The 17,646-nt window shown below is 36.8% G+C and overlaps 1 protein-coding gene across 3 annotated transcripts in view; it reads right to left on the bottom strand.

The window, feature by feature from the left end:
- dot1l (DOT1-like histone H3K79 methyltransferase) overlaps window positions 1–17,646 on the bottom strand; it is a 99,459-nt gene that overhangs the window by 39,737 nt on the left and 42,076 nt on the right. For all 3 annotated transcript variants that reach the window (XM_043721189.2, XM_087976044.1, XM_087976043.1), the window contains 11 exons: window positions 16,341–16,447; window positions 15,474–15,515; window positions 15,184–15,261; window positions 14,531–14,750; window positions 13,302–13,415; window positions 9,194–9,285; window positions 8,277–8,378; window positions 4,334–4,471; window positions 3,646–3,771; window positions 1,401–1,885; window positions 32–170 (listed from right to left, as the gene is read on the bottom strand). In XM_043721189.2, coding sequence (XP_043577124.2) covers window positions 32–170; window positions 1,401–1,885; window positions 3,646–3,771; window positions 4,334–4,471; window positions 8,277–8,378; window positions 9,194–9,285; window positions 13,302–13,415; window positions 14,531–14,750; window positions 15,184–15,261; window positions 15,474–15,515; window positions 16,341–16,447 — 1,643 coding nt within the window. The remainder of the gene's footprint in view (window positions 1–31; window positions 171–1,400; window positions 1,886–3,645; window positions 3,772–4,333; window positions 4,472–8,276; window positions 8,379–9,193; window positions 9,286–13,301; window positions 13,416–14,530; window positions 14,751–15,183; window positions 15,262–15,473; window positions 15,516–16,340; window positions 16,448–17,646) is intronic.

Here is a 17,646-nt window from a genome sequence, read left to right as displayed (position 1 = left end):
GCAAAGAAATCAAAAAGTATTAGCACTATACCTTCTCCGCACTTTTCTCACATGTGATCTGCTGGGACACTGGGGATGATGGCTGCTGCTGTTCACTCAAACCATTCTGAACACCATTTGGAATTCCTGGACTTTGATGAGAGAGGCCAGTCTCTTTTAGGTTTTCAATCCTGCAACACAATGGTGTAAATACACACAAACAAAATACATTGTTTTGATACCCTTGGATAATTGCTACAATACGGAAACAGGACATTCCACCCGGAAACTTATTCTATCACTTAATTAGATCTTTAATTAATCACTGACAAAATTGCTATACACACCTTTGCCCCACATCTCTTAAGATCTTTAGGTAATAGAAATTTACCAGATTTCAAACTAATAATTGACTGAACACGAACTTCAGTTTGCGAAAAGGAAATTAAAATTTCTAAAACTCGACGCATTTTAGTCGAGAATCATAATACATTTCCTGACAGCTGCTTGCTTTGTAGCAAGATGAGTGCAATCTTAAAGCCACAAGATGATTGATGACTGGCTTTTGTGCACTTCTTAATATTTTCAATTTAGAATTGTTCTATTCCTGGATTGCAATATCACAGAAAAGCATTTTTATTTCTTGAGAACTAGCAAAGTAAACAAACATTTGCTAGTAAAGCACGCTAAATTTCACTGGTCTTCTGAATTCCAGGCCTCCCAATTACTGAGGGAAAAAAATTGTTTTTCTGTTTTATATGCTATTACTCACATTCTACTTTGATGAGTTATATTTTAAAATTTTTGTTTGGTCATATTGTTGCGGTAGTTCATAAAGCCTGCCTCCTTATTTTGCCCCACATGATGTGTGGGCACCTCTCAAGCTAAAAAGCTAACTAAAAAGCTATATTTACAGCCCTTTGTGGGCTACAGCCAACTACATTATATGGCTAGAATTGTGGGGGAAAAAATTTAAATTTACTCTCAGTTTTAGGTAACATAAAACAATGAAAACATGTCTAGAGAATGCACCCAATAAACACACATTTACAAATTCAACTTCATGCAAATTAATATTCTTTAAATGTTAAATAAGCAATAATTGTATCTCTCAGGGGCTAGAGATATCATTTGCTGGAGGAGTCAAAACACTCTGGAATCAATAGTTAACTAAACCTTTTACTCGAACAGTAACTACTAAGCATGCTTGAGGGGAGTAATGCGATAACGACAACAGACCGCATGGAACTGGGACTTGATTGTGCAGCGTTCCAGAGATGTCTTCCTTTGCCAGCTCCTCTATGTAATAGTTAATAAGTGTTGATGATGTTCACTGACACTGGTGTGGACTACCATTTATAAACAACCCAGAACTGATCTTAACAGTGCTTTCTCATTTCAAAATGCTATTCGTCACTGACCTCTGGGCACAGGTCTGTTGTACTTCATGGGCAAGCTTTTCACTTCCAGTATGATCTTGGTTCAAATGTCGACGAAGTGCAATTTTGGCTGGAGAAAATCTGGTGTAATCAGGAAGAGAATGACTTGGTAATCTGTCTGCTTTGTGTTTACTCAGAATGTTTGGGATACACAGTCCATTCTCCTGGTCTGGAAACACAGTGTTGTATACATTCTGTGATTTGGAAGGAGGCCGGTTTAAAGAACTGTGAATTTCAAAAGGAGTTGCACTTCCATTAATAGAGAGTTCAGGACTCAGACCATTCATATTTGCCATTGGAATTTTAGGACATTCAATCTCTAGTTGATATCTGTTTCTTTCTGCATCCATCTCACAGTTTTTGTTTTTGTGGCGCAGCTGAAGAGGTATGTCATCTGATGGCATGTAGGACTTCAGCTGTATTAACTCTTGCTGTCGTTGACTCTTCTCCAATTCCACAATGCTGATCTAAGAATGCCAGGGAGCAAGAAAGGGGGAAAAAAAGCAAACAAACATTGTTAATCTTGTATCTCCAAATGCTTAAATTACCACAGCATAGTTTCACATCTAAAGTCTATGAAAATGCAGGTGGAATGGCCTTGAAACACATGTTGGATTTTAGCTCAGCTATTAGCGTCTATACACTCTGTCAGCAGTGCTATATGGGGAGCATATTACCAGAGCCATCGCCTCAGAGACATGAAAAATAAAACGATGAATTTCATATTCAGATCAACGTGAAAATCATACATTTTATACACAAGTGATAAAAAGGTACAAAAGAACACATCAAGCCTGCCATCTCCACGTAAGAATGCTACAAGTCAATTATTATAACATTTCATAAAAGTGCTTCATACAAAACAATTAAATGAAATAAATGATCCTTGAACAGAGGCGATGAATACAAACAATATAAAACTGATGCTAAAAAAAAAAATAAATAAATGCAAATAAGGGGTGCTTATACCATTAACAGTTTCCACATAAAACTGGATTTCCTAAAGACAAATCTGTAAGTTTCAATAAACAGTGTTACTGGATGCCATCCTTTGTGAATCCAGCTGTTTCACATTAGGATCCCCCACAATTTGTAGCAGCCAGCACAAACACTCTGCTAATACTGATATAAAAGTAACTATTATTTTCTGAGCAGCATTAATCATAAACTGATTTTAATCACGGTCCCAAAAAGGTTTCATTTGGTTCAAGTGCACAGTAATAATATCCTATGACGCACTGCAAAACAGAGGCTCACACAAAAATTCTATTGTAAACCTCATGATAACTGGCAGCAATCATTTTAGCCATTTCCTAGTCAATACAATGTCAAGTGGTTGATGGGTGGTATTGGGGGCATGGGTGCAAAGTGTCCAATTTAACATTTGCAAGACTGGCTAACTTCTCAAATATACCATGAAATTTCCCCAAGATTTAATTATTCTTATCTGGGAGAACAAAAACTTTACTCTTAAGTTACTCAACATCTTTAAATAAAAGATTAACATTTCTCTTCTCAAATGTTTTAAGTTCAGCAGCGGCTGTTAAAATCTTGGAAAACAGTTTCATCAATTTCTAACCTCATGCATGGGACGGTGGAGAAAGACTAGAGACCTTTTAATAGTAACTAAACAGGAAGCAAAAACCTCCACAATTCCTATAGCTACAAAACTTCAAGTTAACAAAAAACAACCATTTGTGCAAGAGGAACTTAGCCAATTCCCATTCTTGTCAGCCTCAGTGTCTGACAGATATAAAAGCAAAATGGCCACATTACTGAACTCAAAGGAAAATTCTCAAGTGCACAGTGGTAGAGTGAGCGTACTATAATAGTGCACTTTCTCCATTAGTGGGCACTTTTCACCAAGTCCAGCAAGTATAGAAATAGCTACCACAATGTCCATCAGCATGTATATGTGTACCGTTGCATTTAAAACTCAACACTAAACAACTGCACGTGTAAAGATCAAGTTTCTCCACTCTCCTTCATTCTCAAAGGCATCTCAGATATAAATGGAACAAACAGTGCAACAAATACATCTTCCCTCCTTATCACATTGAAGGGAAGTGGCTGACAAGTCAGTGGTGTCCTTTGTGTAAAGGTGGTCTTTATTTCAATTTGCAATCAGATTCATCCAAGAGCCACTGCCTATGCAAAAAGTTAAACTAACAAAATACAGACTTCTGGCTTTAGAAATGACTAAAGTAAAAGTTTGTTGCTATCTTACCTGAAGTTCTAAGCAGTGCCTTTGTTTTTCTGAGATCTGGCTCTTCAAAGTTTGTTTTTCCTTCAGCAAATTGTCCAAAGACAAAGAGGACCAATCCAAATTTAGCTCTTCACATCGGGCTTTCAGCTGTAACATTGGTGACCCAAGTAAAAAATACATTTCATCAACCTTGACCAAAATAAAATGTTGCCTTTCAAGATTCTTCATAACTTAAATCACAGTACCCCAAACTCGCTTCGGGTCAACTTAAGTAATTTCGTTTTAGAAATGCTGCACAGGGAAACCAAACCTTTGTTGCTAGCTAGACCACCTACTGTCTTTGAGGAGCTGCATGGGAATAAAATAGTGGCTTTTTCAGTTTCTCCCTCTAAGGCAAAGCTGCACATCTCTACTCAGTAGCTCACAACAAACTGATGGCAATCAGAATGGAGCCCAAATAATTCATTACATTCCTTGGAACCTGGAAATAAGTTTGCTTTGTAGAAAACCATAATCACATTGCAAAAACATTAGTGTATCCAACACTACATAAAATTTAAAAATCACAGCTCAATCTAACAATAACTTGTATTGTAACATATGTCTTCTAATTGCAACTCACAACAGGGTCAAGTGGCTCAGCCTGCAGCAAGATTCAAAAATATCATGTTTTTAATTATATCCCACTCCAAACCCATGAAATAATTACCAGCTGTAGACTGTGTTTCCTGAGATCACCATTATCCTTTTCCAGCTGCTTTGTCTGTTCTTTTAGCTGCCTGTTGTGAGCGATGATCTCTTTCTGTGCTTGGAGTAAGTCATTGAATGTCATGGCCTTTATACCCAACTGCAGAGGATAAAACGAGTGATCGAAAGTATAAATTTAACATGCTCCACAATTGAGAAGGCTCTCAACAACATACTTAATCAATGCACATGCATCTTTTTGATTTGTTCATTTAACTTTCAGCAAAAGATTTAGTTCCAAATTCTGCATCATATTTTTGACTCAAGTAATTTGGAAAATTAACTTGTTTGTTGCCGCATTTAATACTGTCTGTTGATTGGATCTAAAACCATACAACATAACCAAAGCCATTCAGAACAATGTTTGTTCAGTAAATACCCATCTTATACTAATACTTAGTATTTTTCAGTTAAGGCAAAGTTGTAAATTTGCAATATCTGACACCCACAATGAAATGGTACATTGGCAACTTTTGGTAACAGTGAAATCAGCTAAAACATGGACAAGGCAACACGCAGTCCTACCTCAACATAAAATTAGGACAAAATTAGTAAACGTTATAGTCAAAAAACTACTATACTGAAATGATTCACCATATATTCTCGTGGAAAGGTCAGATTTTGAAGATTTTTTTTAAACGCTGAAATTAGGGGGCCAACTTATACACTAGGTATTGTTTGAGGATTGAAATTCATGCTTGGCATGAGTCAAAAAATGGACAAACAAGAGCCAGATCTCTATATAAAATCATGAATGACAAAAGAAGATCGATCTATGGCCAATGAATATTTATCTACAAAATGTCTCCATTCTGCCTGCTACGGTAAAACGGTACTGTCATACCGTATTCCAGTTACCAGCACCATAAAACGCATGTAGGTCTACACATATGTAGAAAATGTTAATAGGCATACCAGCACGTGGTCAGGTCATCTACTGGGGATATTTGTACAACACACAATTCATGAAATAAAAACAGAGCAGTAAAAACAAAAAAAAACTGGACTGATACTATTTTATTAGAAAGAGATCGTGAAACTGTTAATCATACATAATAAAAACTTTACAAAAAACTGATATCGATAGCAAAACCCTTCTCACCATACATCACAAATATTATGGATAGCTGCTAAAATAAGTTATTGATACATGCAAAAGTCCATTAGAATCCTTCAAATTCATGGTCCTCATCAGTTACACCACTGAATAATTCATTCCAGTCGTCTGGGTCAAGCATATCGTCGTATGGATCATCTTCATTTGCACTCTCAAGGAGATCAATTGATTTTGTCATCACTTCCATTTGACCATAAATAGCCATCTTCCATACCATCTAAAAGCATTTACAAATATTTTGAAGGTTTTCATAATAATTTCAGTTTTCATCTCCTTCCAGGACTCAACAATCCACTCACAGTTGCAAATGATAGAACATGCATGTTGCCACCCTTTGTGAAGCTTATTTTTTTTCCCATTCTTGCATCCAAATGAACCACTTCTTCTGTCCTAAGTCCTTAAAAGGTTTCTTGATTCTAACATCCAGTGGCTGCATCATGCTCATAAGACTTCTAGGAATTACTGCAATGACAGTATTGTTAAGTTTGAAGTTAATTGATAACATTTTTCTCCAGGTGATCTGAACATATCCCAAACCAGTAAGCTTTTCTCCTTTCTAAAGTCCACCTAGTCACATATTCCAGACCTCCATAATCCAGCCATCTTCATCAACCACCCTTTTCCATGGACAAGGACAATGCCTTTCGGAAACTTGTCTGGGCAGAGGTTTCTGCTTAAAAAAAAATCACCAGAAGCTTTAACTTTGTTCCATCTGCCATACAACCAAGCACCAGTGAATCAACTCCTTTCAAGGCCAGCAATCTTAACCAAAACTGTTTTTACTCCAATCTGGTTCACAGTTCTGTTCCCTGGCACATCAAAGTTCATTGGGGTTTTGTCTATATTGTCGATGCAGGAGAGCCTGCACCTGTTTTTCTTCCAATTTCTGATTACAAAGCAATGGAACCCAATTAACCTATTAAGTTCAGCTGCTAGAGGTTGGGCAATCTTTGTTTTCTATCTAAGAACTAAATCATACCTTTTCATAAACCTACTGTACTATCAGCACTGGCTTTTTTTTTTCAATTTTTTTTCATTTCATTTTTGGCACATATTCTTATACACTGTCAAGTCATTATGCTTCCGTTCTAACAACACGGAAATACCCAGTCAGCAAACTTTTCTTCTGGTTGTGGCCACTTGTTCAGCTTTCTTCGGTTTGCATACTTCTGGTTTGGCATAGCCTTTAACTGTAAGGCTTTTTTCCTCCAAACTTGAACAAGTTTTTCATAAACACAGGACTTCCTTGCAGCTATGCTATTTTGTTTTTCTCTGCAACTTTAATAACTTTTAGCTTAAACTGTGCTGTATATTTGTTTCTTCATGATGCCATTTGATCAGAAGAATTTGGGAGAATTTTACTTTAAGTTCAGAGTGCAACTGTACGCAACACCTACTTCTAAGAAACTGAAGCAACAGCAGGAAGACAAGGTCGAGGCCTGCTATAAAGGTACTGTAGAAATTTGAATGCACAAGTCAAATGCAAGTTTTCCATAAATGAATACATACAGTATGTATATACAGTATATATAGTTATCAACATTAATTGAAAGATTTGAAAATCACAGTGTGCAAATATATACTGGTGCGTGTAACAGGTGATGGCACAGGTATTGTATTGGAATCAAAAATGTGCAAATCATTCCCTTTAAGGCTGCATATATGGTCAGGAAGAGGCCCCTGAAAAACTAGGACCAACTTATACAAGAGTTATATGAAATAGACCACTTTTTGGCCAAAATAAGGAGGTCGACCTATAGACAAGTATATACACTATATCCATGAAGACAGAGTAGAAGGAAACAAAGTTTCACTGACAAAAATGGTTAACCTTGGTCCCTTTTATTTAAAATCAAAAAAACCCTAGGCAAATCATTCAAACAACTTATGGATAATAAGTAAAGAAATATGCTATGTGAGATTAGCTTTCCTTTTGTTGAGAATTTTGTGAAAACCATTTTATGCTATACTCTAAAACAGTTTTCCAATTAAATTAGTTGTGAAATAGTACTCTTTTATACTTCTTGGTTTAATATTCTGCAAGCCTCACTCAGGATTCTCTTTTTGTTGTCTTGATGTTTCTTGACCTCTTCACAGATGCCCTGTAGCGAGGACAGCACTAGAAGAAACACTAATTTTACCTCATCACAACTCTATATTCCACAAGAAATCCTCTGGGCAGATGTAAGAGATGAACAGCGAGCATCATTTCTTCATGGCTGACTGTGAAGGCTGAGCCACTGCTTCCAATGCAAGTCTTTACATATCGCAAAAGTGCCCATTTTTCTTTAAAATGTTAGGTTGGCAATATGGTAAAGGTTTCTATTCCATCCATTGCATCAACTCTTCAGTGAAGGCAGACAAAATCTCAAATGGCTAGGACTAAGGATTCACAAGTGAAATTCTTCTTACTAAAGGGCAGTTGAATCTCAACTCAATTAACCTTGAGGGGTATAATTACAGCCAGAGTCATAGAGCCACACAGCATGGAAACTAACCCTTTGGACCAACTAGCCCATGCCGACTATATACTTTTTCCATGGGTAAAGATTGGAGCACAAAACCCAAAAGAATAATAGAATTTATTGTGTCCAACAAAAGCAACCAAATCGACAATGCCCTTTTTGTCTCTAACATCATGACTTTTCCTCAGAACTCCAAGGAGTTGAACCAATTGAAAACATAAATTTCTCTTTTGCTGATAAAATGGAAAACTAAATTCTATACTTAGAAAACCTTCCTGGCTCAGTAACCTTCAAAGTTATAGAGGTGGCCATATAACTTATACCTCTTCAAGTTTTTGCTGAAAAAGAAGCCTGACTTCTTCTTTCTGTGTCTGACAGTGCCTGAACAATTGCTGCGCTGTTCCGGTCAACTGCATGTTCTTCAACTGCAAAAAAAAAAATTACTTTGTGTTAACTGCAACCTGAAGGGTCAGCATTTTCTCAAATTCAAACATCAATTACATCAATTTGTACACCAAGTTTGACCTTGCTAAGGGTTGTCATGCTAAAGTTAATTTGCTTTTCCTTTAAAACAGAAGCAATGAAACAAGAGATTTTCTCAAGGATCTTTTTAGAAAAATCCTAGATTTCTCCTAATGGCATGATGAAGCATGAACTTGAGTTTCTTGACATTGCATGAACTGTCCTTTCTGGTGAACATGCCAAAGGAAATCAAGTTCTCTGCTCCACTTAAGACATCAAATCAAAGTTAAGACTCTGATCACAAAAAGGAATTTGTCCTTTGCACAAGTACCTGTAGAGGGCGTAAATTATAATAGATTAAAACCTCAGAGCTGCAAAGGGAAAAATGGGAGAGTGAGGAAAATAAAAAGCATAGGACCAGTCGGGGTGGGTGAGCAAGCAAGGTGGTGGTGGTGATGGGGGAGGTTGTTCACAACAGAGCAAAATAAAGTGACGGGGTGGGGAACAGGAAATAGAAAATAAAATTAGATATGGCAGTGCTTATCGGGTGCTGGGCAGTTAGTGAAGTTTTCATCTGGTAAAAGAACTTATCAATTCCACTAACACTCACTTTCACCGAGATACTATGCAGTAAACTTAACCTTCACTATTTGGCCATACATAGCTGCATGCACAACTTTGCACCCAAAAGCTTTGACAAGGTATCCTGTCCTTTTAAGCAAATCATACAAGTTTCACTGATTATCAGAATTTAATAAAGAATGACCAAGTGTTGTACCTTTTCCTGATCCAACAACTGCTGTAAGTTTGACTTGTACTGAGGTGTCTTCATATATGCCATAAATTGAAGATACTGTAACCTGAAAGACTCTGTATTTGACCAAGATTAGTTAATACATTATCTTCTTTAAAATGAATACATCCCTAAAATTAAAACATATTAAACTGAAAAAACAACTTCATGTACTTGGAAGAAAATTTTCAGAACGTGAACAGTATTTTGAATTTTGAAGAATCCAGAACACTTGGTGATTGATTTCTTCAACAAAGTAATTGATGAAATAACAAAAGTTGTCTTTCCAACTACTTAAATGGAAATTTTAGATGAAGAAACATTAATAGTCTAGCAATAAAAAGGACATTTAAATCAAATTCAACAACAACAGAATTTAAAACTTGGTCACTTCTCCAAGTACTGCACCAATACAATTTACACAAGTGCATTTTGAAGATGATGAGTATTAATGCACAATGTACTCTATCACTCCATACTAATGTGTATCATCTGGTAGAGCCATACGGTTCTTCCCACAGTCAGCGTTCACTCTGGCAACATACAAAGCAGATGCAATAAAGTAAAATAATTGGAGGATAAAATCAGAGTCATAGTTACAGCAGGAGGAAACAGCAAGGCAGTCCAACATCCAAGGAGTGATAACTTGACACTTTGACACTGAAGAAAATAATTTATGGAAAACTGCCTATCACCACCAAACCTCAAGTACCAGAACTCATCCTTACAACATTCCATTCACTGCATCCAAACGGCCAAACCCCACTGATCAAAAGTAAATCACATATTGTGGAATTAGAAATAGTTCCCCATTCCTCAATTTCCTTCAACCTTTCCACCTTCTTATATCGACAATAGCAGCCTGAGCCAATATATTTTGGCTATAATCCACGGTCGACACAGAATCTATTCCTTGCTCAACAAAAAAAAAAGAAAATGAACAAAAGACAGACATGAAGTAACTAAAATTCTCTGGCCAACTACCAACTCATGCTATTCATTCCTAATAAATATATCCAGCTTCAAGTCTGTGAACCCAGCTGGTGATCATCTCAAGCAGCGCTAGGCATAACTAGCTCACTTCAATGAGTTTCTTTCACTTATGCAATATTTTTCACTTGTACAATTTATCTTTTTAATAGAACATTAATTGCATGCCTTCATGACCTCAAAGATGAATTTTTCTCAACACACAGAGTTATACATCATGGAAACCGATCTCTCAGTCCAACTCGTCCAACACTTAAGACATATCCTAAACTGATCTCGTCCCATTTGCCAGCCTTTGGCCCATAATCTTCAACATCTTACAGTTGGCGTCCCAGCTTTAACCTCCATAAGCATTAACTCATACCAACTGCATGTTGCATATTCATCCATATGAACATCTGTATTTCAATGTTGTCTATCCTTTCCCAACTCTACTAAGTGCTGCAGCCTTGCCATTTCAAAATTTGAAACTTTCTCTAATTCTAGACTTTGCTCCACAGTCCCCTTGCAATTTTCCACCACCCCCAATCCTTGCACCAATACCTATGCTTGCTCCCAAAATCTTTGCAATTCACCATCAGCAACTCGCTTCTCTGCAAAGTGATGGAGAACTTTCTACTGTTCCTTATGATTTGCTGCTTTTCACCAATCTCTCTAAAATATTCCTTTTGTTCTCCCATTCTAGACTAACTTCACACTTCTTTAAAAGGTTTAAAGGTGAAAAAAAAGCAACATAAAAACTTAATCCTAACTTGGTTCAGATAGATGTAATGGAGTTAAAAATAAACGCAATTTTACCAGCAGCATCCCATGTGGTTGGGTTATACAGAAGGGGGATACTTTTGCCTTGGAGATTGCAATCTTCAGCCAAGATCAACGAAGGTTGCTCAGCTTCAAAGGTCTATCCATTCATTTGGCCGTAACAGAGACCTGTCACATTGCATCAGTTTCTGGTTAATAAAGCGCAAGCAGTCTGATGGATTTTATTCCTGCCAGCTTTCTTCATAATTTTAAACCAGAGCAAAAACAGGTCAGCTGGTTTCATCCACCAAGGAATCATTACTACTAACTGTACTTAAACTCACTTTTGCTAAGGCACGAGGGATAAAAGTCCTGTGTCCCAGTATTCAAACCAAAGCTTAAAAAAAAAATCACTATTTTATAAATAAAAAATCTTTGACCAGCACGCCCAAATTTACAATCAGCAGTATTTCAGCCTACTTCATATAAGCTCATGTCAATGTGGTAAGCAAGCTACAATCGGTATCTACAGGTCAGTGCTACTAATCCTCAAACACCAGTGACTGAAATGTTAAGAATCTACTTGGCTAATGAAAGAATTTCTCACTGTAATTGTAGTATTACTTAAACTTAGAGAAGCTCTCATGTCATGTCAAGAATTCAAACATTATCCAAGTCACTGGCATTTATTCAAACTAACAGGCCCAAAAATGTTAATTTCAATTTCCATCTTTGGTTCCTTTCACATAATTTCCAAGAAATTGACTAACTATTTATTGCAACCATTTACACCAATTCCACACTCTTGCTGTACAATTATATAGGCACAGTTTTCACTCCATAACCCTGCTCAAATCATGTGTACAAATATACACAATTTCTTCCTCATGTCTGTCTATTCTTGAAGGAGTTAAAATGGTTAGTTTTTAACAAACTAAGGTTCTACAGTGCAATTTTCATAGTACTTCAAACATTTGCTCCATAATGGAAACCAGAGTTGCAACATTAAATACCTGTAAATCTGATTTGTAAGCAAGGGATATAAGCTGCATTTCAGAGACATTGAAAAGGACAAGTTATGACAATTTGAGACAGTGTGGCCAACCTGAATGTAACCTATTTTGGGTTGACAAGATACTTTTGAGTTTTCCAACAGGTAAATAATAGAAGGCATAAAAAAAATCGATTAATTAATTTCCTTAGACACATCAAAAGCAAACTGGATACAATAAGCACCAAAATCTCGGTGATTGATACAGGTTTGTTAATCAATGATCTTCAACCTCAAGTTTGAAAGCGACAGTGACAGAATTTTAATTCCAACTGGAGAGTAACAAAGTTGACAAAAAAAAAGGGACTTGGGTTTCTTCAAATAGAACTGAAGATGCAAGTGATCAATTAAACTGTATGGCTAGAATTACATCAAGTAGGTCCAGTCAAGAACTGGACTAGTGAATTATATCAGGTGAAAATAATTGGAAAAGGCTGAAGAATTGGGCAATTTGAATTCTTGTAAAACTAAAGTCGCAGTAGTTAGAAAATGGAATACAGTAGCAGAGGTTAAACAAAATACAGAGGAACCTCGAGTATCTGAATATCAATTATCCGAATTTCGGATTATCCCAAGGAGATCTCAATATCCCAGTAGAACCAAAGAGCTATTTCAACCTTGATCTTGCCTTTTGTTTACAATGATTAAAAATGAACTTGGCTTACTGAAATGCTACGGAGAACAGTCCTGGACATGGCTGGGAGCCTAGGCACTGTCTCTAAATGACTGACCCCTCTCTCTCTCTCTCTCTCTCTCCCCCACACTTTCCCTGGAGTGCTACAGAGGAGTGAACCCTAAACCCCCCTTTCCCTAGATAATCTCCCCAACATTGTCCTGTACATGGCAGAGGTGAAACTTTTTAAAAAGTTGCAGCAAAAATGTTGTGTGCATGCTGTTTGAAGACTTACCTTACCCCACGAAGGCAGCAGAAGCAGTCTTACGGAGGTTGGGGGGGGGGGGGGGGAGAAGAGGGAGAGAGGAGGAGATTGGGCCAGGAGCGTGGACAGGGTTCGGACAGCAGGCAGAATTGGGGGAGGGGGCTCACATGCAGTGTGCTGCTGCCTAGTCTCCTGAACAGGGAACAGACTTAACAGAAAATTCCCGAGCCACAGGAGGAAATCAATTAACCGAATAATCAATTAACCCAATGAAATAACGCCCACACATTTCATTCGGATAATCGAGGTTCCTCTGTAATGCTGAAGCCTTGATAACTGCTTGAATAGCAGAAAGAAACAATGATTTGTGTAACTAAGATTGAATAGCCATAAAATTACATGTAGACAAATATCAAAATGCAGCAGTACATACCTAGCAGCTTTTGTAGTGCAGGTGGTGTAGGACCCAGTAAAAACTGATTGGGTGAATAGCGTTGCACTTTGGGAGGTAGTTGGTAAAATGGACTATGAGGTGACTTGTACGCATCTGAAAAATGAAATCAGCACAAAATTTTCACAAACTCACAGTTATAATCAAGTCTAAACCTGATGGCAAAACAAAATATCACTCAGGCTTGAATACAAATCGTCTCAACTAAATCATTTAAAACTACTAAAATATTACTGCAATACCTGCACTAATCATATCTCCAGCAACATGAAATTAGCACTGGACTTCATCTGTGCAATTAGAATATTTGTAACAAAAAGTTTCTTATAATGTTAAAGTACAAAATTAAAAAAAGGAAATAATTTCTCATGCCAATTAAGTATTTTTTAAATTCAGTTTCAGTCATGAATTCCTGATTAACATCAATATTTTAAATGCTATTACTGTCCACTTCCATTTATGTATCCAAATTGTCCTTATTCTAAAATTTACGTGTCTTCTAACATTTGGTGTAAGATCCATCAGCAACCACTCAAAAAAAGTGAGGAAATTTAGTGATCACGTATCTTTATAAACAGGTAATAAATACCGCATTCTGATAAGGATATCCTTTTAAGTGGGGACCTGCAATCTGTACATATATTGCGGGAGAGAATGGACATTCAAAATGTGTAGTATAAAGTACACTTTTAAAACTATAGGATAAATCAGTGAGCAATCAGGTTAAACATCCAAGTGCAATAAAAGTTCAGTTAACCCTTTTCAAACTTGCACAGAGAACCTCTCCCAAGAATCATTTAGTTAAGTTGTGGAACAACTGAAGGTGATTAGTTCATCTAAACTATGTACTATTCATACATCTGTAAACCATTAGAAAGGAGGAGAAACATTCAGGACAGTCACAAACGAAGCTTCATATTAGTCAATTAAAAAATATTCACTCCAACTGGCTAAGAAACAAATTATCAATGACAAATTTTTGAGATGTATCTTCCAAGAACCCCAAACAAATATGCTAACCTTTCTTGGGCAAATTCAGAAGCCTATTTCATTACACTTTAAACGAGTGAACACAACTCTAACATTTAAGACAACACACAACTACAAGATTTTTAATTAATATAAATACAAAAAGCACAAACTCAGCAGATCAAACTTTAAATTGTCGACCCATATTGAGTAAAACAAATTGCACCTAAGATTTAACTTACCCTGAGGTGAGGATGCTGACAGAGTCTGCGCATGTAAAAGATCCAGTGCAGATTGATTTGTCTTGGTATTCCTTGCAGTGCTCATTTTCTTGGGGCGGCCTCTTTTTCTAACTGCAATTCTCTTGCTTTTATTAATTATCTTGCTCTTCCGTGGTTTCGCAGGTGAAGATGCTTTTTTGATCCCGGTTACCCCAATTTTATCCTCTTCAGGACCAGAATCCTGCCAATGATAGTGTCACAATTATTAGACTAAAAACAAAATACAATATCCATTCACTGTTAACACAGGAAGTCACGACATACTTGTGATTCTAAGTACGTAATGCTTCCTCTACCATATTCCAAATGTTTTCTACCGTGCTAATTATATTAAGCCTGAAAGGTGAAATAGGCCAACAAATAGTCATTTAAATAATTAATCTTTTTCTGACTCAGCACCATTGATAATTAAAAAGCTAAATGTATCTACACAGTAAGCACTCAGTTCATCATAAACATCTGCAATAGTTCCAATCTGAAATAAATCAAGGAGGAGCAAATTACATTGTCAATGATGAAATGCAAATTACAGCTCCCAAATAACTTTTTGCAATGGCTTCAAGGTTAGACAATCTGCTAAAATGTATTTCATTCAAATTGAATGTAGAACATACCTTGGTTGGAGTCGTTGTACTACTCTTATTTTCTTTATTTTCCTTTTGTTGTCTGCGTCTAGCTGCCTCTTGTTCCTCCTGTAAAAATTGTTACAACTATAATTCGAAATACATAAATGAAGTGCGGGAAGAGATAGTGGAAAATTGGATTTGCAATGTACTGTACATTTCAGATAATTATACTTGCAGAATCCAAGAGCGAGAAACAGATATGTTACATTAAGAAGAACCTTCACTAACTTGAAATACAAGAGGTTTGCAACAGTTGGCAACAACTTTAAAAAACTCACCCTGAGTTTTGGATTTTTGAGACTAGAAAAGTAGTTTTCAAGCTGAAATGAAAAAGAAAAGAAATGTTTTGTTTTCTTATTGTTATGTCTTAAAAAAAGGTTTCATTGCCAATTAGATGATCTGGCAAACAGGCTAAGGATTCAACAAAAGCCAAGACAGGTGTACCCAACCCTTTCAATCCAAGCCCAGGCATACTTATCAAGATAAGGAGAACCACACTGAAGACCACAAAAACACTTAGCTCTAGCAGCAAGATCCATCTCCCTCAAGAAAGTGTACCATCTATGCACGAGACATTTTTTCCAGATAGAAATGCTATGCAATATTCTTCGGCTCTAAGTGTAACTAAAAGAAATCAGACTTCTTGCAGTAGGCCATGCTCAACTCACTGAAATCTTCCACAATCAGCCCAGCCAGTGGTAACAGTAGAATCCCCAGTACTTCAAAAACAATCTTGATATTGATTCAAGCCATCCACATTCCCTTTTATATTAAACTGAACTGAAACACATTTTTCAGTAAAGGAGGAAAACTGGAACTGCTATGATGTATAAAGTTACTATAGCATACACAGGTCAAAACTCTCTACTGGAAATAAATCAATTTATATATAAGAGCTTGAAGATTTCTGGAAGGAAATGCAGGTTTAAAAATATGAAAAGCTTAAGCTCACCTTTTCATACAATGTTTTAACCTTCTGTAGCATATTTCTCCACAGCATTTAGAAGAATTATTCAGCTGCAATCCCACCAATCATATACTATTAAAACCACAGCAAAAGTCATGAATGACATCACTCCCTCCCAATGCCTGTGAACAATTACTGACACATACCAGCAACTTAAGCAACACAACATCATACTTACTATTGTCCGATCAATTGTATGCAGGTAGTAGGAGACTGGTTTACCAGTCCATGAAACGGAGCCTCGCAATGGTGATAACTCCACAACTCTCATGATAGTGCCAATGTCTTTAAAGCACAAAACAAACATGTCTGTCATACATTATTGGAATCTGAACTATTAGATATTACACAAATTGAAAATTGTTTACTGTAACTTGTCCAAATTGCTAACAATGAACAAACTTGAGATAATTGAATAAACTCCAGAATTTGCTTCAATTTGAACAAATATATTCCAATGTGTCGTTTATTAAAAAAAAACCTGAGAATTTACATCTAATATTTATAATTATCAACATCACTTAAGATGTCAAAGTATTATAAAGATAACTTGCAGCTTAAAAGAGAACACTTTCAAAATCTTGCTTCAAAACAGAATTATCATTTCAACATATGGCAGATTTTTCTCCCGTCTATATTTGAAGTGTTTTATGTCAACGTCAATGTCAACGTCAATAACGCCAAAATCTCAACCTAAACTTCACAGACCACTTTCTGTCCGATGACAAATTCTGCTGGCTCATAATCCATTGTTCACAACTCCAATGTATGCCAGTCATATGGAGTCTAGTGTAACTATCTCACTGATTTAATCTACGACAACTACATTCTAGCCTTGACCATCCATACCCCACACTGGAGCCAAGTTTTCAAATATCTTGGCTCTATTTTCTAGGCTTCCTTCCCTGATCATGTTTTCAACTCACTCAACTCTTTGATTATCACCCTATACCAGGCGCCGCTTTGTTAATCATCCTCAGATGCCCCCTACAAGACATTACATAAATGCAAGATTTTGCTGTCAATCATATTAAAACTGTATTAAACTCTCAAAAACCTGAGCAACTTCTTGTTCAATGCTAATTCATGTTCTACAATAAGGCATCAAATTGGTACCGTACAGAGAGAGGCTATTCGTCCCATCAAGTCTGCACCAACCCACTGAGTCCCACTTCTCCACCCTATCCCCATAACCGCACATTAACTATTCCTAAGCCACCTAGCCAAGAGATCCCTGGACACTATAAGCAATGCCCAATCGACCTAACCTGCACATCTTTGGACTATGGGAGAAAACCAGAGCACGTGGAGCAGACATGGGGGAACATGCAAACTCCACATGGACAGTTACCCAAAGCTCGAATTAAACCTGGGTCACTGGTACTGAGGCGCAGTAGTACTAACCACTGTACCACCATGCTTTGCGCCAGTTGAACAGCAACTTGTGTATGCCGTTTGGAGTTTCTGCTGAAGCGCTTACGAAG

This window comes from Chiloscyllium plagiosum, unplaced genomic scaffold (assembly GCF_037043375.1).
Source record: "Chiloscyllium plagiosum isolate Xiang-an unplaced genomic scaffold, Cpla_swu_hap1 HiC_scaffold_28, whole genome shotgun sequence".
Lineage (NCBI taxonomy): Eukaryota > Metazoa > Chordata > Chondrichthyes > Orectolobiformes > Hemiscylliidae > Chiloscyllium > Chiloscyllium plagiosum.
Note: the sequence above shows the minus strand (reverse complement) of the source record. Positions and strands in the feature narration are given on the sequence as shown.